At 36.3% G+C, this 26,904-nt stretch overlaps 1 protein-coding gene across 3 annotated transcripts in view; it reads left to right on the top strand.

The window, feature by feature from the left end:
- The window catches only part of MICU2 (mitochondrial calcium uptake 2), a 157,142-nt gene that overhangs the window by 108,976 nt on the left and 21,262 nt on the right, over positions 1–26,904 (top strand). For all 3 annotated transcript variants that reach the window (XM_045072424.1, XM_045072423.1, XM_013046797.2), the window contains one exon: positions 15,040–15,105. In XM_045072424.1, coding sequence (XP_044928359.1) covers positions 15,040–15,105 — 66 coding nt within the window. The remainder of the gene's footprint in view (positions 1–15,039; positions 15,106–26,904) is intronic.

Raw genomic sequence — 26,904 nt, 5'->3', positions numbered from 1 at the left:
AAGAAAAATGTATGTAAAATATCTCAATTTTTATATTGAATACATGATGAAGTAATAATGTTGGGATATTAATTCATGTTCTTCTGTTTCTTTGCAGCTACTAGAAAACCTAAAATTACTTATGTAGCTCCATTATATTTCTGTGGGACAGCACTGCTTTAGAATATATAAGACTATAAATTCTGAGAAATCTTCATAATAAATATTTTATTACATGCCCCTCATGACGACTGTTTCAAGTGCTGAAAAGATCTTTCTTATGGGTTTGCAACTTAAGTAAGAAAGCTGGAGGGTTCCAGAGGATTGAAGTTGCCTGAAGTATACCTTTAGATACTTGAAGTTTCATTTACTGTTTAGAAAAACAGATAGTAATCTTACAGGATTCATTTTGTCAAAGTGGTAGAAGTTAAAAGTAACAGAAAGCTATAGAGAAAACTATACTATGTGACTGCTTAAAGAATATTTGGAAGGTTTCATAAATTCAAACATGTCATATGTAAGAGATATAGGTTTGAAAAAATATAAATTATTCATTACCAGAACACCTGGGTGGCTCAGTGGGTTAAGCCTCTCCCTTCGGCTCAGGTCATAATCTCAGGGTCCTGGAATCAAGCTCCTCATCGAGCTCTGTGCTCAGCAGGAAGCCTTCTCTCTCTCTCTCTCTGCCTACCTCTCTGCCTACTTGTGATCTCTCTCTCTCTCTGTCAAATAAATAATAAAATCTTTTTAAAAAGAATTGTTTCAGGGGCACCTGGGTGGCTCAGTGGGTTAAAGCCTCTGCCTTCAGGTCAGATCATGATCCCAGGGTCCTGGGATCGAGCCCCGAATCTGTCTCTCTGCTCCACAGGGAGCCTGCTTCCTTCTCTCTATATCTCTGCCTACCTGCGATCACTCTCTGTCAAATAAATAAATAAAATCTTTAAAAAAAAAAAAAAAAAGAATTGTTTCATTACAACATCATTGTGAATAAATGTTAGCAAATCTACTTGTTACAAAGGAACAGTATGGATAAAGTTTACAGTTGTATAAAACTAGGTAATAAAAGAAGCCTGGAATTCTGCTGAGAATTTAAAGGTACTTCTGAATAGACTGGGGTGGGGGGTGGGATTTCTAGATATTATGGCTCTTACTCGGGAACTCAGGTTAAAAAATACTCAAAAAGCAAGCAGGAAAGGAAGTATAGGATACTCATCATAAATTTATCTTTAAATTCCATTTCATTCAGACTAAGGAAAGCAAAAATAAACATATTGCTCTATTTAGCATCAACAGTGATTAAATAACCATTATTTTTTTTTTTTTTTTTTTTAAAGATTTTATTTATTAATTTGACAGAGAGAAATCACAAGTAGACAGAGAGGCAGCCAGAGAGAGAGAGAGAGGGAAGCAGGCTCTCTGCCGAGCAGAGAGCCCGATGCGGGACTCGATCCCAGGACTCTGAGATCATGACCTGAGCCGAAGGCAGCGGCTTAACCCACTGAGCCACCCAGGCGCCCCTTAAATAACCATTATTATTTATCTCTTGGGGAAACAAACTTTATAAAATATAGACCACTATAAAAACATTGCTGCTGTTCTTGTATGGTTGGAATGTGAACAAAGACCTAAGAGGCAGAATCCCCTAATGTGAACTGAACACCGCTGTCAGGAGAAACCATCAGGCAGTTAAGGAGATTGCAGCGCTTCAGTGCTCCAAAATTCATCTCTGACTGCAGTATGAAAGCTGAATTAATAGAAAAGAGATTGGAGGCAGGAAGTTTGTTAAGCTTTAGAGTAATCCAATTTACAACTGATTGAAAAGTTGGAAATATAATTGGGACATGCTGTGGAATAGGCTCTGTAGAACCTAGTTTCTGGCTGGATTGGAGAGATTAGGAAAAAGGAGAAATCAGAGATTACTCCTTTTTCCAGCTAGCCTAACTAGGAATAATGATAGTACTAACTGATCTAAGAGAAAATAAGATGACTTCTTATTGAGGATTGGTTATGTTCAAGGTATATGTTACATTATTACATCTTTACAGCAGCCTACAAGGTTAAGTAGTAATATCCCCATTTTAAAGATGAGAACATTGACACTTAACCAAATCTATTCAGTTCCAAAGCCTTGCTCTTTCCTCAATGTTAGTTTGCCTCATTTGAAGGAGAATGCAAAGGACAACTGGGTTGAAAAATACCTTAACTCTGGGGCGCCGGGGCGCCTGGGTGGCTGAGTGGATTAAGCCGCTGCCTTCGGCTCAGGTCATGATCTCAGTGTCCTGGGATCGAGCCCCACATGGGGCTCTCTGCTCAACAGGGAGCCTGCTTCCCCCTCTGTCTCTGCCTGCCTCTCTGCCTACTTGTGATCTCTCTCTCTGTCAAATAAAATAAATAAAATATTTAAAAAAAAATAATAATACACCTTAACTCTGAGCTTGGAAATCTGACCTTTATAAGCTGTTGGGATACCCTGTAGAGATAGAGAAGTGTAGCAAGCAACTGTCTGGAGATAAGAATATAGCCAGGATTAGGAAGCATCCTGATAGAGGTAATAATTAAGTCATGAGAGTATGTGACCTAAAGGGTAGACTGTAGAGTGAAGAAGGATAAGATCTTAGAAAACAGTTGCATTTAAGAGGTCAAAATGAGGAAAGCCCAGAGAGTACAGGATAATGGAATCTAGGGAAGAAAAGAGCAACAATGAGGAAGTGTTTAATATCAAACTCTTTAGGATAGCAACAGAGTAGAGAACTCCTTAAATTTTGTAGGTCTTTGGGAACCATTACAGAAGCACTTTGAAAAGAGTAGTAGAGACCAGTTCCACAGAGCAAAAGGCTAAAGAGGAGTAGATAGAAAATGCAAAATCAATGGCAATAGAAAAAAATTATTCTGAGATGCTTGATGTTTAAGGAAGGAAATTGATATTAGTTTAAGGTAGAAAACCTGTCTGTCTGCACAAGTAGAACCTGAAATACGAGTGTGATAAGTCACATGGTACCATTACATCCTACCTATCTACCTACCTCAGGTGTAAGAAAAGGTTATATTTAAGATTGTTATTCAAGTTGAGGCTAATAATTATGAAAAGGATATTCTACATGAAGGTAAAATTCTGTTACACAAATTAAACACGTTAGAGTGTACACAGACCATGATTCCCTTAGACCTGGATGAACTTTCTGCTTCTCTTTCTAGCAGTCACTAGGCATAGGGAACCAAATCTTAGAAGTACTTTATCCACTATATACCTCCCTAGATTTGTAAAGTTGGAGGTAATTTTATAAAGTGGACATAATAAACCTCTGGCAATATCACTATCATACTTACCAAACCAAAGTTCTGATTCACTATTCTAATATTTGGATAATCAAGTCTGAATGACAAAGCCTTTAAGAGACACTGAATGTGAAAAAAGGCAATAGAAGGCATGTTGTTTTTCTTTTTGTCTTCTTCAGGTCTCTTCTAACACTGAAACATAGTTTCCTATTGCAAAAGACTAGACTTATTTCTTTTACTATATGTACAGTCTGTATTCCTGAAATTGTTGAGCAAACCTGCTTTTAAAGTTTTCAGATACTTTCTCTCTAACTCAACTTGCTGAATTTATGGAACACTTTTGGAATACTACAATTTGTTCCTTAAATGTTTGGAAAATTTTTGGATGATCAATTCATTAATTAAGAAAACAAGAAAAAGAGCATGTTAGGATATGCTGCTGATTTTTTTTTTTTTAATGTAAGATTATAAAGGTCAACATCCTAAGCCAAAACAGGGTTCTTTATGCTGATCATAGAAATAAAACAGTAAACTTGATAATTCATAGAGCTATTAAATTGATACAATCAAATTAAATTAACAACATAGAGACAATGGGGATGTAGAAAGACCCTAAACTCACACCAAATCTGTAGCTGCATATGGGTCAAAGCCCTCTGAAAAAGATCTGAAAACTAGTTGAACAGGTCGTCTACACCAAAGGATAAAAAGGTCACCTTGGAACAGGAGAGTTAGAGACATGTTCTTACAAAAAAAAAACCTTACCCCAGCATGGTAACCCACTTAACATCAGTGGAGAGCCCATCCAGACAGAAGGCCAATAAGTAAATGTCAGCCTTAAAAAAAAATTAGACCAGGGACGCTTGGGTGGCTCAGTTGGTTAAGCGGCTGCCTTCGGCTCAGGTCATGATCCCAGCGTCCTGGAATCAAGTCCCACATCAGGCTCCTTGCTCGGCAGGGAGCCTGCTTCTCCCTCTGCCTCTGCCTGCCATTCTGTCTGTTTGTGCTCACTCTCTCTGCCAAATAAATAAATAAAATCTTAAAAAAAAAAAAAAATTTGACCAGATAGGCTTAATGGGTGTATATACAGGTATTCCATTCAAAAGAAGCGGAATACACATTCTTCTTAAGTGTGCATGGAACATTCTCCAGGATATTCTCTAATTTAAGAAGATTGGAATCATATCAGCTTTTCAGGCCACTATGGTATGAAACACCACATACCCATACCTACTACTCAGCAGTTCTTCTGAGTATCCCAAGAAAATAAAAACACTAATTCAAAAAGATATGATATGTGAACCCCTCTGTCTTAGCAGCATAGCTATAGCCAAGATATGGAAGCAACTAAAATATTCATCAGGAGATGAATGAAGAAGTGGTATGTATATGTGATGCAGTGTTACTCAGCCATGATAAGGCAGTCTTGCCATTTGTGTCAACATGGATGGACCTTAAGGATATCCTTATGCTTAATGAAATAAGTCAGCCAGAGAAAGACAAATACTGTATGATTTTACTTATACGTGGAATCTAAAAAACAAAACACAATCAAACAAAACAAATCTCCTGGATGTACAGAACAGATGGGTGGTTGCCAGAGGAGAGTGGTTGGGAAAGATGAGTAAAATGGGAGAAGGAGATTAAGAGGTACAAATTTTCAGACATGAAATAAGTAAGTCATGGGGATATAATATATAGCATGGTGACTATAGTCAGTAACATTGTATTTGCATATTATGTAACCTTATGGTGATGGAAAAACTATATAAATACCAGATTATTATGTTGTATACCAGAAATTAATATGCCATATGTCAATTATACCTCAATTCATTTTATTTTCATCGTGATAAGTGTACTTTTTAATCCCCATCACCTGTTCCCCCAAGCTCCCACCCATCTCCCCTCTGGTAACCATCAGTGTATTCTCTATGTGTTAAGAAACTGTTTCTTGGTTTGTCTCTTTTTTTCCCCTTTGCTCATTTGTTTTGTTTTCTTTCTTAAATTCCACATATGAGTAAGATCATATGTGACCTCAATTTTAAAAACTACAGCATAGAGTAAAAGCACGTTTACATTAATTAATTGAATAACTGTTTCATTTCTGTGGTCATTATTTAGGACACCTAAGTATGTAACATCTTGTATTTGAAATTTTACTGAACAAATCTAGCAATTCTTCTCAAATTAGAAGAACATATTTAAAGGGCATGGATTTTTTGTTTTGTTTTGTAGATTATCTGAATGTTTCTCTGGTAAATTTTATTTATTGCTAATGCATGAGAGTAGGTAATGAAAATTACTTTAACTCTCAAAATATAGATATAACAAATTGATTTGAACAGCAAATGCAAAAGTAATGATGAAATATGTTAATATAAAGTCTTTTAGAAAGGAATATAAATTGCCTCTGTTTATTTTCGTGTTATGCAGTACATTCATGTTTTATTAATATCGAGATCTCGAAACTGTTGAAGTAATTGCTTACTTCTCTATCGCAAGAACAAGTAATATAGCAACTATCTGTATAAGCTGTTTTCTGTCAGATAATAATAAACAATACAGCAGTGATCAAAGCCAGCAAAAGTTAATACATTTAATCTTTACCTTGATAGATGGCACATCTGCTTCTTTGGGCTAAGTGCCAGGGTTTTAGTGTACTTTCTTTAAACAATACCTTAATGACATGTCTGTTTACTAGTGTGAATTTCTCCTTAGGTGGTCCTTTTATTTCACATCAATTTCATACTGGCAGAAAGGATTGTGCTCTTAATATAGTTGTGGTATAACTTTATCATGCCAAATATATGTGCTAGTGTTATTATTAAATAAGTAAGTAATAAAAGCCTTCAGTAGAATTTATTCTTTTTGATTTGGAGACAGTGTTCTTGTTTCAGAATTTAAGCTAACATTATTCTGAAAGCAAAAATAAGTTAAGTCAATTATACATAAATTTCTTCGTTTTCAGCCTGTAATTGAAAATATGGATCAATATAAATTTAAATAATCAACTTGGCAGTACTTTTTCAATCATAGAATTTGTATTTGTTGAATGTGTCCTCCTCCTTCTTTTACCATTTATGTATTATGACCACTTTACCTTCTGTTTCTCTCAAAGCACCCCTTTTTCTTCCACAGACTTTGCTCTTCCCTCTGCCTGGAATGTCCTTTCCCCATTCCTTTGGTAGCTTTTATCATTCACATCTCAGCCTAAATGACATGTTCTCACTATGAACTGCACAGAATAAACCTATGTAACATTAACCCATACCCAGCAATCTCAGAATCCCGTTACCCTACTTTTATTTTATCTTGGTCTAGTTATATACTTGACATTATTTGAAATTCTCTTACTTGTTCAGTGTTTATTATCTCTGGCCCATTAAAATGTAAGTTTCATGACAGTAAGGACATTATCGGTCCTTAACTGCTGTATTCCCAACACTTAGAACAGTACTTTCATTACATGATAGGCTCTTCCTATCTTGCTATCATGAATCAGTATCATGTACAGCCATTTTAGAAACTGTCTTAAAACCAGAGAGTCCTTTTGGCATAAGAGACTGCAGTTGACCCTTGAACAATATGGGTTTGATCTGCACAGGTCCACTTAGATGCAGATTTTTTTTATAGTACAATACTGTAAATGTATTTTCTCTTTCCTTATGATTTTCTTAATAAGTTTTCCTTTCTCTAGCTTACTTTAAGAATACAGTATATAATACAGTCAACATACAAAATGTGTTTATGTTATCAGTAATGCTTTCAGTCAGCAATAGACTTTTAGTGATTAAGTTTTAGAGGACTCAGAAGTTATGCATGGTTTTTCAACTGCACAGGTTCAAACTCCAACCCCTGTGTTTCTCAAGGGTCAGCTGTGCTAGTATAAAATGCATATGCTCTTTCAAATGAAGCTTTTACTATAGAACTAAATGTATAGCACTATAGTCTTCAGAGTACATTAAGACCTGCTATAATCCTCTCCCTGAATACAGACTAAAATGTTTTAGGTAAAACTCTAAGATGACAAGGGTTTGGGGTTGGGTTTTTTTTTTTTCATTCTTATTTAAAAATAGAGCATAGTTGACACAATGTTACTTTAGTTTTAGGTGTACAGCATAGTGCTTCAACAGCTCTGTGTTATGCTATCCTCACTATAAGTACAATTACCATCTCTCACCATGCAGTGCTATTATGGTACCATTAACTGTATTCCCTGTGCTTTTATTTTTGTGACTTATTCATTACATAACTGGAAGCCTGTATCTCATCACTTGACTTCACCCATTTTGCCCACCTCCCGCTCCACTGACCTCCCCTCTGAAAACCGTCAGTTTGTTCTGTGTATAGGTCTGATTCTGCTTTTTTTTGTTTATTTGTTTTTTGGGTTCTGCACTTAAGAAAAATCGTCTGGTATTTGCCTTTCTCTGACTTACTTCACTTAGCCATATCTCTAGGTCCATCCATGTTGTCACAAATGGCAAAATCTCACCCTTTTTTTGGCTATGGACACTTAGGTTGCTTGTATCTTAGCTATTGTAAATAATGCTGCAGTAAACATTGAGGTCCATATGTCTTTTCATATTTGTGCTTTTGTTTTCTTTGAGTGAATACCCAGAGGTGTATAATTATTGGATTATGTGTTATTTCTATCTTTAATTTTTGGAGGTACCTCCGTACCATTTTATACAGTAGCTGTACCAATTTATATTTCTACCAACAGTGCACAAGGGTTCCTTTTTCTCTGCATTCTTGCCAACACTTGGTATTTCTTAACATGGCAAGCTTTATCTCACACCATACTCACTTGGATAGAACTTTAGGACAGAACCTTGTTCCTCTAAATCCCACACCATATTAGAATAAGCCAATGTTGTAAAACGTCTCCTAAAAAATTATCATTTCAGTGAACTAATCTTAATTGCTTTGGTTTATTTGTAAGTATTTAATGACTATGAAGATTGTAACAACTATATTAAATGTCATAATAAAAGACATATGTTTTTTAAAATTTTGTACAAAAACTTATCATCACTATGCATAACATCTATTTGTATTTTTGAACTGTTATCTGTATGATAAATTATAAATAACTTTTAGTACTGAATCCAATCTGAGTACTTTAAAGAGGGTCCAAATTACCAGTGTTAGAAATAAAAAGGAAATATCACCACAGATTCTGCAAATATCAGAAGGATTAAAATGGAATATTGTGAACAACTTATTCATATGTAACTATAAATTTGATAACTCAAATGAACTGGACAATGCCTTTAAAAAAAAAAAAAACTTACCAAAACTAACAAGAGAGAGAAATCTGAATAGCACTTTATCAAAGAAATTGAATATGTTATCAAAAACTTCCCCACAAGTTGGTACAGCCTCTTTGGAGAACAGTGTGGAGATTCCTCAAGAAATTAAAAATAGAGCTTCCCTATGACCCTGCCATTGCACTCCTGGGTATTTACCCCAAAGATACAGATGTCGTGAAAAGAAGGGCCATCTGTACCCCAATGTTTATAGCAGCAATGGCCACAGTCACCAAACTGTGGAAAGAACCAAGATGCCCTTCAACGGACGAATGGATAAGGAAGATGTGGTCCATATACACTATGGAGTATTATGCCTCCATCAGAAAGGACGAATACCCAACTTTTTTAGCAACATGGACGGGACTGGAAGAGATTATGCTGAGTGAAATAAGCCAAGCAGAGAGAGTCAATTATCATATGGTTTCACTGATTTGTGGAGCATAACAAATATCATGGAGGACATGGGGAGATAGAGAGGAGAAGGGAGTTGGGGGAAATTGGAAGGGGAGGTGAACCATGGGAGACTATGGACTCTGAAAAACAATCTGAGGGTTTTGAAGGGGTGGGGGGGAAGGTCAGGGTACCAAGTGGTGGGTATTATAGAGGGCACGGACTGCATGGAGCACTGGGTGTGGTGCAAAAATAATGAATACTGTTATGCTGAAAATAAATAAAAAAATAAATTAAAAAAAAAAAACTTTCCCACAAAGAAATGTCCAGGCCCAGGGCACCTGGATGGTTCAGTGGGTTAAGCCTCTGCCTTTGGTCATGAACTCAGGGTCCTAGGATTGAGCTCCCCTATCGGGCTCTCTGCTCAGTAGGGAGCCTGCTCTCTATCTCTCTCTCTCTCTCTCTCTGCCTGCCTCTCTGCCTACTTGTGATCTCTCTCTCTCTCTCTCTCTCTGTCGAATAAATAAATAAAATCTTTAAAAACAAAAAAAAAAAAAAAAAGAAAAGAAAGAAAGAAAAGAAAAGAAATATCCAGGCCCAGATGGTTTTACTGGTGAAATCTGTCAAGCATTTATGAAAGAAGAAATGTCAAACTTTCACAAACTCTTTCAGAAAATACAAGAAAAAGGAACAGTTCCCTCTCATAAGAACAGCATATTCCTGATAACTAAAACTTGGCAAAGGTATAACAAGAAAAATAAATTACAGACCAGCTTTCATCATGAACAAAGACACAGAATACCTAATCTGATAGAACAAAACACATTATATACTATATAAAATAATGCACCAAAATCAAGTGAGATTTATGCAGAGAATACAAAATTTGTTTAAAGACTGAAAATCAATCAGTGCAGACCAGTGTATTAACAAAATAAAGGAGAGATCCACATGATCCTATCACTACATGCTTACAAAATACTTAAGAAAATAAGCACTTTATAATAAAACTGAGCAAAGTAGATATTGAAGACAAGTTTTTCAATCTGATGAAGGGTATTTATAAAAAATTTAAAGGTGGCACCATGCTACAGATCAGATATAGAATTTGTCCCTTTATGATCAGAAACAAGGCAAGCTGTATTTTCCTCCTCTCTTCTGTTCAACATTTTACTGAAGATTCTAATAATAGCAATACAAGTGGGGGGTGGATAAAAAGATTGGAAAGGAAGAAGTAAATCCAACTTTATTCACAGATATCAATAAGAAAAGGAAAGCTGCTAGAACCAAAAGCAAATTTAGGAAGTTCTCAATACAGAATGTCATATGGAGAAATCAGTTGTATTTCTACATACTAGCAGCAAATAGTTGGAAAATGAAATTAAAATCGGTTCTCCTTTGGATGGTATCAGATAAAGTAGAAATAAATTTAACAAAAGCATTCACCAAAAGCTTCAGACATTGCCAGTAGAAATTTAAGGAAACCTAAATAAATGGAGGAATATACCATGTTAATGGTAAGAAGATTCAATAGTGTTAAAATGTCAGTTCTTCCCAAATTGGTCTAAAGATTTAAATTCCCAAGCAAAATCCCAGAAGGCTTTTTTTGGGAAATTAACAAGAAATTAACAATTTGATTTTTAAAAAAGAAAAAAAAGGACCTGGAACACTCAAATCAATCTTGAGAAACAGGAGCAAATCTGGATAACTCGCACTGCCTGACTTTAAGACTTAACTACAAAGGTACAGTAATGGTGACACTGTGATATTGATCTAAGTAAGTAGATTAGTGGAAAATAATAAAGAATCCATACATGGTTGCTTAATTCTTCATAAAGTCACCAGCTCAGTTCATGGGAAGAGAAAAGTCTTTTCAATAAATGACACTAAAACAATTGGATATGTATGAAAAAAAAATTAGTTATAACCCCAGCCTCAAACCATATGTAGACATACCTTGCAGATACCACAAATTTAGTTCCAGACCACCATAATAAAGCAAGTCAAATGAATTTTTTGGTTTCCTAGTGCATTTAATCTGTTGAGTGCAATATCATTATGTCTGAAAAGATGAATGCACATACTTTAATTAAAAAGTACTTTATTGCTAAAAAATGCTAACCGTCAGCTGAGCTTTTAGTGAGTGGTAATCTTTTTTGCTACTGAAGGGTCCTGTATCCATATTTATGGCTGCTGATGGAACAGGGTTGTGGTTACTGGAAGTTGGGCAATTTCTTAAGACAGTGGAGTTTGCCTCACTGATTGACTGTCACAAATGATTTCTCTCTAGCGTTTGATGCTTTTACTTCTTTCAAAATTGGAGTCAGTCTTCTCAAACCCTGCTGACTACTTTATCAGCTAAGTTTATATAATATTCTAAATCTTTTATTGTCATTTCAACAATCTTCTCTAGGAGTGGATTCCATTTCAAGAAACCACTTTCTGTGCTCATTCATAAGAAGTAATTCTTAATCCATTAAAGTTTAATCATGAGATTGCAGCAGTTCAAATATAAAAATAATGAAAAAGCTTGAAATGTTATGAGAATTACCAAAATGTGACACAGAGACACAAAGTGAACAAGAGTTGTTGGGAAAATAGCTCCAAGAGCCTTGCTCAATACAGGATTGACACAAATCTTCAATTTTAAAAAACGCAGTATCTACAGGGGCTCCTGGGTGGCTCAGTGGGTAAAGCCTCTGCCTTCAGCTCAGGTCAGGATCCCATGGCCCTGGGATCGAGCCCCGCATTGGGCTCTGTGCTCAGTGGGAAGCCTGCTTCACCCTCTCTCTCTGCCTGCCTCTCTGCCTATTTGTGATCTCTGCCTGTCAGATTAATTAATTAATTAATTAATTAATCTTTTTTAAAAATTAAAAATGCAATATCTACAAAGTGCAATAAAGCAAGGTGTGTCTGTATAAAAATGTATTTGAGATAAATTATAGATCTAAACATAAAACTAAACCCATTAAGTTTCTGGGAAAAAACATGAGAGAATATACTCAGGATCTAGGATATTCAGAGTTTCGTAGGGCACTAAGCAATAACCACAAAAGAAAAAAATTAAGTTAGTCTTTATCCAAATCAAAAACTTTTATTCATTCAGAGACCCATTAAAAAAATGAATAGGCAAACTACAGGATGGGAGGAAATATTTTCAAGCAGATATCTGACAAAGAACTTGTATCCAGAATCGATAAAGAACTCAACAACTTAATAATTTAAAGTTAAGAAGAATTTAATTCTTCCCTTCCAAGGAATTCATCTGAGTGAAATATTAAAATATGTCCACTAAAAAAACAAAAGAATTGTGCAAGAAAGCTTATGGCAGAAATCTGCTGTACAACATAGTGCATATAGTTAAGAGTATGGTGTTGTACACTTAAAAACTTAAGAAGGGGGGTGCCTGGGTGGCTCAGTGGGTTAAAGCCTCTGTCTTCAGCTCAGATCATGATCTCAGGGTCCTGGGATCAAGCCCCGTTTTGGGCTCTCTGCTCAGCAGGGAGCCTACTTCTTCCTCTCTCTCTACTGCCTCTCTGCCTACTTGTGATCTCTGTCTGTCAAATAAATTTAAAAAAAAAAAAAAAAACTTAAGAAGGTACATCACATGCTAAGTGTTCTTACACCAAAGGAAAAAAGAAACACACAAATCTTTTGGTAGTGATAGGTATGTTTATAACTTGATGTATCTCAGATGTATGCATGTGTCCAAGATTTTGTATATTAAGAATACCTGGGGCGCCTGGGTGGCTCAGTGGGTTAAGCCGCTGCCTTCGGCTCAGGTCATGATCTCAGGGTCCTGGGATCGAGTCCCGCATCGGGCTCTCTGCTCGACAGGGAGCCTGCTTCGCTCTCTCTCTCTCTCTGCCTGCCTCTCCATCTACTTGTGATTTCTCTCTGTCAAATGAATAAATAAAATCTTTAAAAAAAAAAAAAAAAAAAGAATACCTTAGTAAAGCTAGAAACAGAAAATTTATGGTAGCTTGATTCACACTAATCACTAATTCACACTAATCAAAAACCAGAGACAGTACAAACATCTGTCAACAAGTGAATGGATAAATAGTGATATATTTATACAGTGGGATACAGCTCAACAATAAATAAGAACACACACTACTTATGTACAAACATGAATGAATCTCAAAACCATTATGCAGAGTAGAAGGTGACCACAGCACAAAAGAATACATTCCATTTGATGCAATTTATTTGAATTTCTAAACTAAGTGAAACTCATTAATATGGGAGAAAAAACTCAATCTCATATTTTCTTTGTGGGAATGCAGAGAGGAAGGATTGAGTGGGGAAGAAACACAAAGAACTTTCTGAGAAATCAGAAATGTTCTATTCTGGGATAGGAGGATGGGTTACTCGGTTATATCCATTTGTCAAAATTGAGTGGCTATGATTTGTACATTTAGTGTACATAAATTTTTCCTCAAAAGCCATAAATGAGGGGTGCTTGTGGGAATCAGTTGTTAAGCATCTGCCTTCTGCTCAGGTCATGGTCCCTGTGTCTGGGATTGGGGCCTGCATCAGGCTCCCTGCTCAGCCAGGAGCCTGCTTCTACCTCTCCCACTCCCCTGCATGTGTTCCCTCTGTCTCTTTCAAACAAATAAATAAAATGGGTTTTTTTTTTTAAAGTGCTGTAAATGATAACAATTGACAAGGAACCTGGGAATAGGTAGAAGGATAAATAAACCCAGAATGGCAGAGTACTGATAAGTTGAAGCTAAAGAATGTTTGGTTTATTACAGAATTCTCTTTACTTCGCTATGTTTAAAATTTTCCATTGTAAAAATTTTTAAAGGAGACACAGTAAGCAAAGGGAGAAAGGTATTGAATTCAGCATTATATATTTGACTATCAACTTAAAAAATAAGGATAAAACAAATGTAAAACTTTTCAACACTTTTTCCCTAAAAAATTTGTGGGGGAGATGTGGAAAAGTTTGAGGGACTAAGAGAACTAGAGATAAACCTTACCTAAAACAAACATAATAGAGGCAGCAAAACTTGAGATAATTAATTTGGAATTTAGTTGGAACAATTTTCAAACTGTTAATAAAGAAGTAGCCTAGAAAAAAATGAGTGAAGGTTTGTCTCCTAATTCATTTGAATCCATAGTTTCAGATTATTTCTACATTTAATTTTTTTAAAACTTTTTTTTTTTTTTAATTTGCTTTCCACATGAGGATTGGTACAAATGACTCTGAAAGGTAGGTTTTTAAATGTATTCGGTCTCAGGGTACTATTGAAAATTTTATATATGGCAGAACTGTAGGTTTTTTAATTATTTTGATGCTTGGGGCACCTGAATGGCTCAGCTCAGACTCTGCTTGGGATTCTCTGACTCTCCCTATGCCCCTCCCCCTGCTTCTGCTCTCTCGAGCTCTCTCACTCTCTCAAATAAATAAAATATTTTAAAAAAATTATTTTGATGCTTTACAAATGCATAAGGAGAAGAAGACCATTTTTATATGGTATAAGTAGCTTCTGAAGAGCTATATACTTGAGGGGCACGTGGGTGGTTCAGTTGGTTAAGTGACCAACTCTTGATTTCCTCTGAGGTCAGGATCTCACATGATCTCAAGATTATGAGCTCGAGCCCCAAGTCAGGCTCCACTCTGGGTGTAGAGCCTGCTTAAAGAGTGTCTGTCTGTCTCTCTCTCTCTTAAAAAAAAAATTCTCCCTCTTCCTCTACCATTCCCCTTTAAAAAAAGGGGGGGGGGCTATATACTTGAAAATGTGGCCGTAAACTAGCAGTGATACAAAAACTTAATTATGAATCAAAGTTCCCTTGAAGAATGATGGTAATCTTGAAGTTTTTATAGAGTAATGTCTTTGGAATATGTATTACGTAAACCAGCTTTCTTAAGAGGAAGAAATTGATTCAAATTTTAAGAATGTAAGTACTCCTTTAATTCTTATATGATTTAAGAAAAAGTACAATATTAGCTATAATGCAGAATTTAGGTTGCTACTTAACAATTAGTATATATTTTATAATGAAAACTTAGCATCTGTTTCTTAGTCCAGTAGTCACACAGCTGAATTCACGTTTGCTATCTTTTTAGCTACAGAAGATCATAAGTAAACAAGATGACTTGAAGACAACAACAGCTAATGAAACAGAATGCCAGGTATGTGCAAATAAACTGAGTATTTCCAGACAGATGATATTTACAGTAGTTTCTCTCTTCTGTTTGTCAAATAAATATTCTCACATCGTTGGGAAAATTATCAGTAACTTCATTTTTCTAAATATTTTGAATAGATTTGCTACATTCACATGGTCCAAACTTCAAAAGATTCAAAAAGAATATGTGCAGAGGGCAGCATTTTCATCCCAGTCACCTAGTTCTCCCTGGCAATGAGTGCTTTAAGTGTCCTATGTATTTGCCTGGAGATACCTCATGTGTGTATAAGTGTATCTGTAAAGAAGTAACTAAATACATCCATGTGTACTTTTTTCTACTTTTCTGCAAGGAGTAGCCCAGTATGTTGTTTCATACTCTCCCGTTTTTTCCTCAATACGTCTGAATATCTCCTTTTTAACAGTGCCATAGTGCTTTCTTGTATGATGTACTAGTTTATGTAACCATTCCCCTCTTTAAAAACAGTATATCCAATCTTAATGTATATCCAGCCCCTTGATAATGCAAATAATGCTACAGTTAATAATCCTGTAATGGATCTTTTTATATATATATGTGAATATATCTGAGGGATAACTTCCCAGAAATGTGATTGCTAGGTCAAAAGGTATGATATTTCTAAGGTTGTTGATAAATTTTGACAAATTTGGCAAGTATCTCCTATAGAAAATGAAACAATTTTCATTCCCACCACTAATGTATATCAGTAAATTTTCTGTTGATAATCTTGCAGACAGTTCTAATTCCACAGCATGCTTTCCATGAGATTTTCTTAAATTTCCAAATTATTTCATCTTTTTAGAGCATGTCTGCTTCAAATTTTGCAAATTATTAAAATCACAATTCTTTCTTACATTTCATCCCTTTGAGCAATCCTGTGCTGGACTTCCTTTACCCACATCTGATTCCTTGAATGGTATTCCCTATTCCTAGATGTATATATCCTGTGTGTTCCCATCATACCCTGTATGTCCACCATCATAACACCTCTCACACATTAATATAATTGTCTGTGTCCTCCTCTGAACTGTAAGCATCATTCCTCTCTTTACAGTTGTTTGAAGTTAGGGAGCAGTCCACAAGACCACTTACTTTTTTTTTTAATTTCTTTTCATTGTAACAGAATTCATTGTTTATGCACCATACCCAGTGCTCCATGCAATACGTGCCCTCCCTAATATCCACCACCAGGCTCACCCAGCCTCCCACCCACCGCCCCTTCAAAACCCTCAGTTTGTTTTTCAGAGTCCATAGTCTCTCATGGTTCGTCTCCCCCTCCAGTTTCCCTCAAGTCCCCCTTCTCTCCATCTCCCCATGTCCTCTATGTTATTTCTTAGGCTCCACAAATAAGTGAAACCATATAATTGACTCTCTCTGCTTGACTTATTTCACTCAGCATAAACTCCTTCAGTCCCATCCATGTTGATACAAAAGTTGGGTATTCATCCTTTCTCATGGAGACATAATACTCCATAGTGTGTATGGACCACATCTTCCTTATCCATTCATCCGTTGAAGGGCATCTTAGTTCTTTCCACAGTTTGGCGACTGTGACCATTGCTGCTATGAACATTGGGGTACAGATGAGACCACTTACTTTTGGTAGCAGCTGCAAGTTCAGGGGACCCTGAGACCACCCTTGGGTTCCATTATTCACTGGAAGGACTCAAAAAGCTAACTGAAAATTGTTAGGTTCATGGGCCGTTTCTTACAGTGAGCAGATACAGATTAAAATCAGCCCATGCAAGACACACATGAGGCAGAGGTCCAGAAAGTTCCACAAGCATAGGTTCCAGTTGTCCCCACCACGGGGATCATGGATAGCACTAACTGTCCCTACAAGATATATAACAGTACACATGGAGGGGGTCCAATCAGGGCCCTAATGTCCAGAGATTTTCTTGGGGTCAGCTATATAAATTTGTTTGGATACCCATGTTGCTGACCCCCGTGTCTAGCCATTCTGGAGGTGGTGCTATCCTCCATGACCCAAGCCACCACCTTAAACCTCATGGTTAGTCTGGTATGGCCCAAGGCCCTCAAGCAAACAAGACACTTAACCATAGAGATGACCTCCCAGCAGCCCAGGACAAAAGCCAGACCTCTATCTGGGTATGGTAAATTCTTTACTGCATGAGTTGTATCTATATAGTCTGGGAAAGCACCAAAGCATGCTCTAAATGTTCAATAAATATTTTTAAATGAATGAACAAGTATTTAATTATATGAATATGACATTTTTATTATTGATCATTAAGATTATTTCCAAATCTTTGCTGTTAGAATCAACAAATAAATAGTTTATTTAACTATTTAACCAGTAAATAGTTAAACGTGTGAATTTTGGACAGTGTTCTAAAGGTGAGATCGTTGGGTCAAAAAACGTGGATACTTTTTTTTTTTAAGATTTTATTTATTTATTTGATAGAGAGAGATCACAAGTAGACGGAGGGGCAGGCAGAGAGAGAGAGAGAGAGGGAAGTAGGCTCCCTGCCAAGCAGAGAGCCCAATGCGGGACTCGATCCCAGGACCCTGAGATCATGACCTGAGCCGAAGGCAGTGGCTTAACCCACTGAGCCACCCAGGTGCCCAAGATGTGGATACTTTTAAGACTTTAGATTCATATGGTCATACTGCCTTCTAGAAAGGTTATAACAGTTTACAGTCCTAACCACCACTGAGTAAACATGCCCCCCTGTGAGCAGTGTCTCCAGAATTGGTATCTGTTTTTGTTCTGTTTTTTTTAAGTAGTGCCAGTTAGATAGGGGAAAAGGTATCTCAGTTACTCTTTTTCAAGATATTTCTTACAGATTTTCTGTTCTTTGGGAATTTCTTTAGATTTCTCTTTATATTTACTTTTAAGAGTACTTTTAAAAATTTTTTCAAAATTATTGAAATATTTGTCAGATTTGGTTTTGTTTATGACATTTTGGTTATAAATGTTATTTTTTACATGGTCATATTTATTTGTCTTTTAATTTTATTTATCTAACCTCTTTTATTTTTTTAAATCAAAATCAGTTATAAATACTAACCTGTATTATCCTCTCCTTTAGTTGTGCTTTTGGATTTTTACATTTAATATTTTCATTTATCTGAAATTTGTTTCTTAAGGGCATCCCTAGTGACATTACTTTTTTACTATTATAAATGGACTCTTTTCCCTCAAGGGAAGAATTACTGCACAGGAAATCTATTTGATTTTTACTTTTAGCCTGGCTTCCTAGGAGTCACTACTGTGTCGCACAGTTTTAAGTGTCCAGCCAGAGACTGTACTAAGACCACAGAGATAATAAGGTGTGTCCTCCCTTCCCCCCGCCAATGTGTTTGTGTAAGGTTGGAAGTACATTCACATGTAAGCTCTTTTTAAGCCTGCCAGTACACACACCTATGTCAGCTCTTTGAGCCAAGGATTTGTGGGCAGCTCGAGCTGGTGTGGTCTCTGCTAAATGTGGAGCACAACCTAGGGTACAAGGAGAGCACAGCAAGTCCTTCTGGTTGTCTCGGCTCCTCAGACTTTCAAGTACCTGACCATCTGAGTCCATTGCTTGCTCCAAAGAGGACTACAGTCTCGCTTAAAGGAGCCACCAAGATCACCTGCAAACTCCCTCCATCAGCAACAGGGAAACTGGTTTTGGACAGCCTGACACTCTCTGGTAGAACTCCCATAGGGTAGAATAGAAAAGGCAAGAAGGCCATAGACGTTTGCTGCCCAAAGTTTAATAGTTAATTTGAAAAACGCTTCTCACTTTATTATGTGCCTTTGGTTGGATTCCGCAGTGCTAAATAGTTGTGTTATGACCATTTTGTCCAGCTATTTGCTTTTTGGGGAAAACCTTTTTTGTCATTTTATCCTGTGGGAAATCAGAAGGCAGTTACCACATTTTAATTGGCCAATAGGTTTACATTGACTTTTAATAAACATGGTAAGTAAGTTCCAAAAGCAAATATTTTAGGTAAACCAATACAGGTAATAAAGTATAAAAGTTTACCTTTTAAAATAAATGCCATACTATATACCAAAAGCATGAACTACAGTGCATTTCGATACAGCTTATATTAATGACACTGACCATTTAATAATTAACTAGTTTTTAAGATACATGAAAAATAGATTAATATTTTAAAGATCTAGGGAATAAAATGTGCAGCATAGGGAATATTGTCAGTGGTATTGTAATAGTGTTGTTCAATGACAGGTGGGAGCTACAGTTGTGAGCACAGCTCACACACAGAGATGTTGAATCACTGTTGTGCACCTAAAACTAAAGTAACATTGTATGTCAACTATGCACAAATAGAAAAGTTCAGAAACAAACAAAAAATTAAAAGAATCTAAATAAAGAAAACTATAAACAATAAATTTTAATTGAGGAAATAAGAGAAGATTGAAATAAAGGTAGGCTTTATTCTTGGGTAGGACTAGTGAGCCTTGTGAAGTGATCAATCCGCAGTAAATTAATCTATGAATTCAGTACAGTCTACATCAGAACTCAACACCTGAGTACCTGATTTTGGTTTTGTTTGGTTGTATTTTGAGGTTTGCGGGGAGGAGTTGGATGGTTTCTTCTTTGGTGGTAGTGTTTGAGAGGTAAGAGGTGTACAGAGACTTGCCAAAATGCTTTTAAACTTCATCTGGAAGATAAACACGAGAGAATAGCCAAGAATAGTCTAGAAAATGCAAGTAATGAGAGGGGTAATGAAATGGTATAGTGAGCAATAGAATACTCAAATAAAATAAACCCAAATACATATGAACAATAGCATATAATACAGATATCATTTTAAATCAGTAGGAAAAAATTACCAAATTACTTTTCAGTAATCCAGAAAAAAGGGAGTAATCTCCTTACTTCTCATATCCAATTAGTCACTAGGTACTGTCTGTTCTGCCTCTTGAATGTGTCTCAGATTTGTTGTTGTTGTTGTTCTTTTTCCGTGACTATCATTTTATCAGACTACCATCACTTCTCATTTCATTTACTGCAGTGGCCTCTTAACTGATCTCTCTGGATCCACTCCTGTATTTTCTAATTCACTTTCATATTATAGCCAGGGTGACCTAAAAGCACAAATATGATATAACAATAGCCAAAACGTGGAAGAGGCCAAAATGTCCTTCAGCAAATGAATGGATAAAGAAGATGTGCACCATATATACTATGGAATATTACTCAACCATCAGAAAGGATGAATACCCATCATTTTCATCGACATGGGTGGAACTGGAGGGGATTATGCTAAGTGAAATAAGTCAAGCAGAGAAAGACAATTACATGATTTCATTTCTATGTGGAACATAAAGAATAGCATGGAGGACCACAGGGGAAGGGAGGGAAAACTGAATGGAAAAAAATCAAAGAGGGAGACAAACCATGAGAGACCCTGGACTCTGGGAAACATTGAGGGTTACAGAAGGGAGGAAGTGGAGGGAATGGGGTAACTGGGTGATGGGTATTGAGAGCACATTTGGAGATGTGGTGTTACATGTAACTAATGAATCATCAAAAAAAAAAAAAACCTGACTCAGAAAGACCAACTGCCAACATCTCTTAATAGCTGTGTAGCTCCAGGTAAATTAGTATACTTCTCCTTGCATAAAATTAGTGTAATTCTCTTTGCATAAAAAGGTTCTTCATTATAAAATGAGAATAATAGGGGTGCCTGGCCGGCTCAGTCGGTAATGTGCAGCTCTTGATCTGTTGAGATCAACCCCCATCTTAGGTGTAGAGATTACTTAAAATAAAATCTTGAAGAAAAGAAAAAAAAGGATTAATAGTAATCTACCTCAGTAGGTTGTTTTGAGGATCGTATTAGTTAATCTATTCAAATCTCCTAAAACTCTGCTATATTTGCTTTATATTTATTATTATTGCTGTCTACACCCCAGCCACAGAGCACCATGCTCTCTAGCACCTTCAGACGTTTATACATGTTTCCTGTTTGGAATGTTTATTCCCACTTCTTATTTTCTTAACTTTGGTTCAAACTTTAGATCTCAGTTTAAATGGTATTTTTTTTTTCAGGAAAGCCTTGTCTAAGCTGCTAAGTGAGTTGGAAACCCTTTATATGCTCCCAAAGCTCCTTGAACTTCTTCCCAATATTTTCATGCTTAGATTATTATTTTTAATAGCTTGTTGAATGCCCATGTACCCAACAGGAATAGAGACCCATGAAGCCCCAAGGCCTAACATGGTGTCTGACACATAATGGGCATTTACTACATCTTTGTAACTAATGGTGTGACTGACTGTGCTGGGTGTATATATCAGTTCCTATCGCAGAATAAATTCCAGAGGAATCACAGATAATGTCAAAAGTCAAACAATGGAAATACTTGAGGAAATGTGGGGCTTTTCTGCAAGATGGCAGCATAGGAAGATCTTGAACTCACCCTGTCCCACAGATACATCAAATCTACAGCTACATATGGATTATTTCCCTCTGAAAAAGATCTAAAAACTAGATGAACTGTTTCTCCACAACAGAAGGGAAAAAGATACGTAGGAGAGTCAGATGGTCTTACCAGAAACCCCACCCCAGCACTGTGACACCCAGCACTGTGCCACAACAGTCCAGTAATTCTCCTGGAAGAGTGAGGGGATGGTGTCTCGCAGCACCCTCTGAACCAGAAAGATGAGCCCCAAAACATTTGGCTTAGAAAATGCAAAGGGGCTGATATCTAAGGGACCCAAAGTGCTATAGGAAACTGAGATGCCCCTTTTAAAGCACTTTGGGTCCCTTAGATATCAGCCCCTTTGCATTTTCTAAGCCAAATGTCCCAGGGTACTGGGATCGAGCCCCACGTCGGGCTCTCTGCTCAGTGGGGAGCCTGCTTCCTCCTCTCTCTCTCTCTCTCTCTCTCTCTCTCCGCCTGCCTCTCTACCTACTTGTGATCTCTGCCTGTCAAATAAATAAATAAAATCTTTAAAAAAAAAAAAAAAAAAGGGAAGTCCCATAAGGCTATTAGGAGATTTCATGGCAGAAACTGCAGGCCAGAAGGGAGTGACATGACATATTCAAAATGATGAAAGGAAAACAACTTCCAACCAAGAATGCAGGCATACCTTAGATACTGTGGGAGACTGAACCAGTAATCAGAAACCTCCTAACAAGCTGTCCAGAACAGGACAGGTTCACTGGTGAATTCTACCAAACACTCAAAGAACTTTTAGTGCCTATACTTCTCAAAGTCCTCCAAGATTTTGAAGAGGAGGGAATGCTCCCACACTGAATTTGCAAGGCCAGCATTACCCTTATACCAAAAGCAAAGAAGAACACCAAGAAGAAACAGAGGGAAAGGAGGAGGGAGGGAGGAAAAGAAGGGAAAGGAAATGACAGGCCAATATCCCTGATGAAAATACATGCAAAAATCAACAAAATACTAATGCCCCAAACTCAGAATTACATTAAAATGATCTTACATCATGATCAAGTGGGATTTACTCTAGGGTTACAAGTATGGTCAGCATATACAAATCAATCAAGGTGATATATACCACATCAACAAAATGAAGGCCGAAAATCATATTCTAGTAGATGCATAAAAAATATAGAGAAAATTCAACATACATTTATGATTAAAAAAAAAAACTCAACAAAATGAGTATAGAGGGAACATACCTCAACATATTAAAGGCTGTATATGACAGAGCCCCAGCTAAGATCTTACTCAGTGGTGAAAAGCTAAAGCTTTTCCTGTAAGATCAAGAACAAAAGAAGGATGCCTACTTTTGCCACTTTTATTCAACATAGAATTGAAAGTCCTAGCCAGAGCAATTAGGCAAGAAAAAGAAATAACAGGCATCCATACTGGAAAGGAAGAAGTAACATTTTCATTGTTTGCAGATGACATGATACTGGATGTAGAAAACCTATAGACTCTGCCAAAAAACTATCAGAACTAATAAGTGAATTCAGTAGAGTTGCAAGATACAAAATTAATATACAAAGCTCTCTTGCATTTCTGTACATTAACAAAAATATATGAGAAATCAAGAAAATAATTCTATTTACAGTTGCATTAAAAACAACGAAATGCCAGGGAATAAATTTAACCAAGGACGTGAAAGATCTATTGCCTGAAAACTATATGACATTGATGGAAGAAATTGAAGATAACACAAAAAATGGAAAGATATATTTTGTCATAGGTTAGAGGAATTGATATTGTTTAATGTTCATACACCCAAAGCAATCTACAGATGCATTGCAATCCCTATCAAAATTCCAATGACATTGTTTTATAGAATTAGAGTAATACTATAACTTCTGTGGAGGGAACCACAAAAGACCCTAAATAGCCAAAGGAATGTTAAGAAAGAAGAACAAAGCCAGAGGTTTTACTCTGCCTGATTTCAAACAGTATTATGAAGCTATAATAATCAAAACAGTGTGGTATTTTCATTAAAACAAACACGTAGATCAATGGAACTATAGATATAGATAACCCAGAAATTAATCCACACGTATACGGTCAGTTAAGTTTCAACAAAGGAGGCAAGATTATACAATGGGGAAAGGGCAGTCTGTTTAATAAATAGTGTTGGGAAAGCTGGACAGCTGCTACACACAAAAGAATGAAATTGGACCACTATTTACACCATATACAAAAAATTAACTGAAAATGGATTCAGGACTTGAATGTAAGACCTAAAACCATAAATGCCAAAGAAGAAAACCTAAACAATAAGTTCCTTGAAGTCAGTTTTAGTGACTTTTTTTTTTATCTGACTCCAAAGGCAAAGGGAACAAAAGCAAAAATAAACAAATGGGACTACATCAAACTAAAAAGCTTCTGTACAGCAAAGGAAACCCTCAAACAGAAGGGCAACTTTCCAAAATGGAAGAAGATATTTGTAAATTATATATCTGCTAAAGGGTTAATATCCAAAATAGATATGAAGAGCTTATACAGTTCAATAGGGAAAACAATTCAATTAAAACATGGGCAGATGATCTGAATAGACGTTTTCATAAAGAAGACCTACAGATGGCAAACAGGCACATGTGAAGATGCTCAGCATCACTAATCAGGGCAATGCAAATCAAAACCACAATGAGATAGCACCTACACCTGTTGGAAGGGCTAATGTCAAAATGACAAGAAATAACAAAATGCTGGCAAGGATGTGGAGAAAAGGGAACACTGTATTGTTGATGGCATTGTAAATTGGTACAGCCACTGTGAAAAACCATATGGGGACTCCTCAAAATTAAAAATAGAACTACAGGGGGTGCCTGAATGGCTCGGTCTCTTAGGCATCTGCCTTCAGCTTAGGTCATGATCCCAGAGTACTGGTATTAAGCCCCACATCAGGCTCCCTGCTCAGGGAGAGTTTGTTTCCTCTTCTGCCTCTCCCCCAGCTGTGTTCTCTGTCTCACTCAGTCTGTCTCCCAAGTAAATAAAATCTTGGGGGAAAAAAAAAAAATAGAATTACAGTATGATACAACAATTTTGTTACTGGGTATCTAATCAAAGAAAACAAACACTAATTCAGAAAGGTATATGTACCCCTTTTTTCATTGCAACACTATTTACAAAGCCAAAGTATGAAAGCAATTTAAGTGTCCATTGATAGATATGTGGATAAAAAGATGTGGTTTATATACCCAGTACTACTCAGCCATAAGAAAATCTTGACATTTGCAACAACATGGATGGGCCTTGAGGGTATTATTCTAAGTAATATAAGTAAGTCAGAGCAAGACAAATATCGCAGGATTTCACTTATATGTGGAATCTTTAAAAAAAAAAAAAAAACCAAGAATTATAGATAGAGAGAACAGATTGTTGGTTACCAGAGGAGAGGTGTGTTCGGAAGAAACAGAATAGGATCACAAAGTACATACTTTTAGTTACAAAAGGAAATCCTGAGCTGAACAGAAGGGCAGCTTACTGACTTGGAGAAGATAAGTCATTAGGTTGTGAGGTACAGCATTAGGAATGTAGTCAGTAATATTGTATTAACTTTGTAAAGTAGAAGATGGTGACCACATTTACTGTGGTGATCATTTTGCAATGTATACAAACATCAATTCACTATGTTTTATACCTGAAACTAATGGAGTATTGCATGTCAGTTATACCTGATTTGAAAAGAACAAGTAGGTGAATGTTTTTATATTATTGAGCTAAGCAGTGTAGTCCTGTTCCAAAAGCTGTAAAAGAAAATTGTAGGAAACTTGACTGCTGTGACTTTTTTTAAATGACTTAACATCTCAATAGAAAAGTAGGCAAAGTTCATGAAGGGGCAGTTAGCAGAAGAAATACAAATGACCAATAAATATGAATAATCAAGAAAATGCAAGTTGAAATACTAGTGATTTGTTTTGTTTTATTTCTTACCAGATTGGCAAAGATAAGTTTGATAATCTTTAGTGTTCTCCAAGATGTGAGGGAATGGGCATTCTTCTGTACTGTTGATTGGCAATGTAAATTGTAAAGACATCTAACAAAGTTTAGGTGCAAATGAATAATAATTTATAATGACTAGTGTACAAAGATAAGTGTATAACAGTATATCTCACAACAGTGTTCATAGTAAAAAAAAATTTTTTTGGAAACAATCTAAATACCAGCACATTCATTATATTATGCTGGCGACGTTAGCTAGCTCACATGTCATATGCAGGAATTTCCCTACTGCTAATAGGCATGGGAAAATTCAGACCTTTTTGCTCTTTTCTGTGACAAACACAAGAGTGGGGCAGGGGAATGCATGTTAATAAAGAAGAAATAAGGTAACCGTGCTTGCTACCTTGAAAAAATGTTTGTGTGTATATATAACTGCACAATGGCACATACAGTGCAATAGCTAGTAAAAATTATGACAGACCTATATTGGTTATGGCAAGTGACCCCCCTTTAAAAAGAAAAAAAAGCTGTTTTCAAAACACATATATAATTACTTCTTTTGCATAAGTCTCTTCAACATATGGTGCTGGGACAACTGGATAGCCGCATGTAAAAGAGTGAGGTTGGACTTCTACCTCATACCATATACAAAAGTTAACTGAAATAAATCAGACTTAAATATAAAAGCTACAACTATAAAACTCTTAGAAGTATTTCTTGAAAGGGGAAATGCTTCATGGTATTGGATTTGGCAATGATTTCTTATGACACCAAAAACATAAGCAATAGATGAAAAATTGATGTATTGGACTTCATTACAGTTAGAAACTTTGGTGTATCAAAGGACCCTATCAAAAATTAAAAAGCCAGGGGTGCCTGGGTGGCTCAGTGGATTAAAGCCTCTGTCTTCAGCTCAGGTCATGATCTCAGGGTCCTGGGATGTCGGGCTCTGCTCAGCAGGGAGCCTGCTTCCCTTCCTCTCTATCTGCCTGCCTCTCTGCCTACTTGTGATTTCTGTCTGTCAAATGAATAAATAAAATCTTTTTTAAAAAAAATTTAAAAGACAGCCTACAGAGTGGTAGAAGAGATTTGCAAATTATAGACCTTACAAGGGTCTATCTAGTATCAAGAAAGCTAAAGAACTCCTACAACTCAACAACAGAAAGAGAACCCAGTGCCAACAAATTGGACAACCTGGAAGAAATGGTTAAATTCATAGAAACATATAAATTACCAAACCTGAAACAGGAAGAAATAGAAAATGAACAGACCAATAACCAGCAAAGAAATTGAACCAGTAGTTAACAAACAAAAGTCTAGGACCAGGTGGCTTCATAGGCAAATTCTGCCAGACATTTCAAGGAGAGTTAATACCTATTCTTCTCAAACTATTCCAAAAAATAGAAGAGGAAGGAAAACTTTCAGAT

The sequence above is a fragment of the Mustela putorius genome, unplaced genomic scaffold, assembly GCF_011764305.1.
Source record: "Mustela putorius furo isolate JIRA1106 unplaced genomic scaffold, ASM1176430v1.1 tig00004035_pilon_pilon_pilon, whole genome shotgun sequence".
Taxonomy (NCBI): Eukaryota; Metazoa; Chordata; class Mammalia; order Carnivora; family Mustelidae; genus Mustela; species Mustela putorius.
This window is presented reverse-complemented; position numbering and strand designations above follow the sequence as displayed.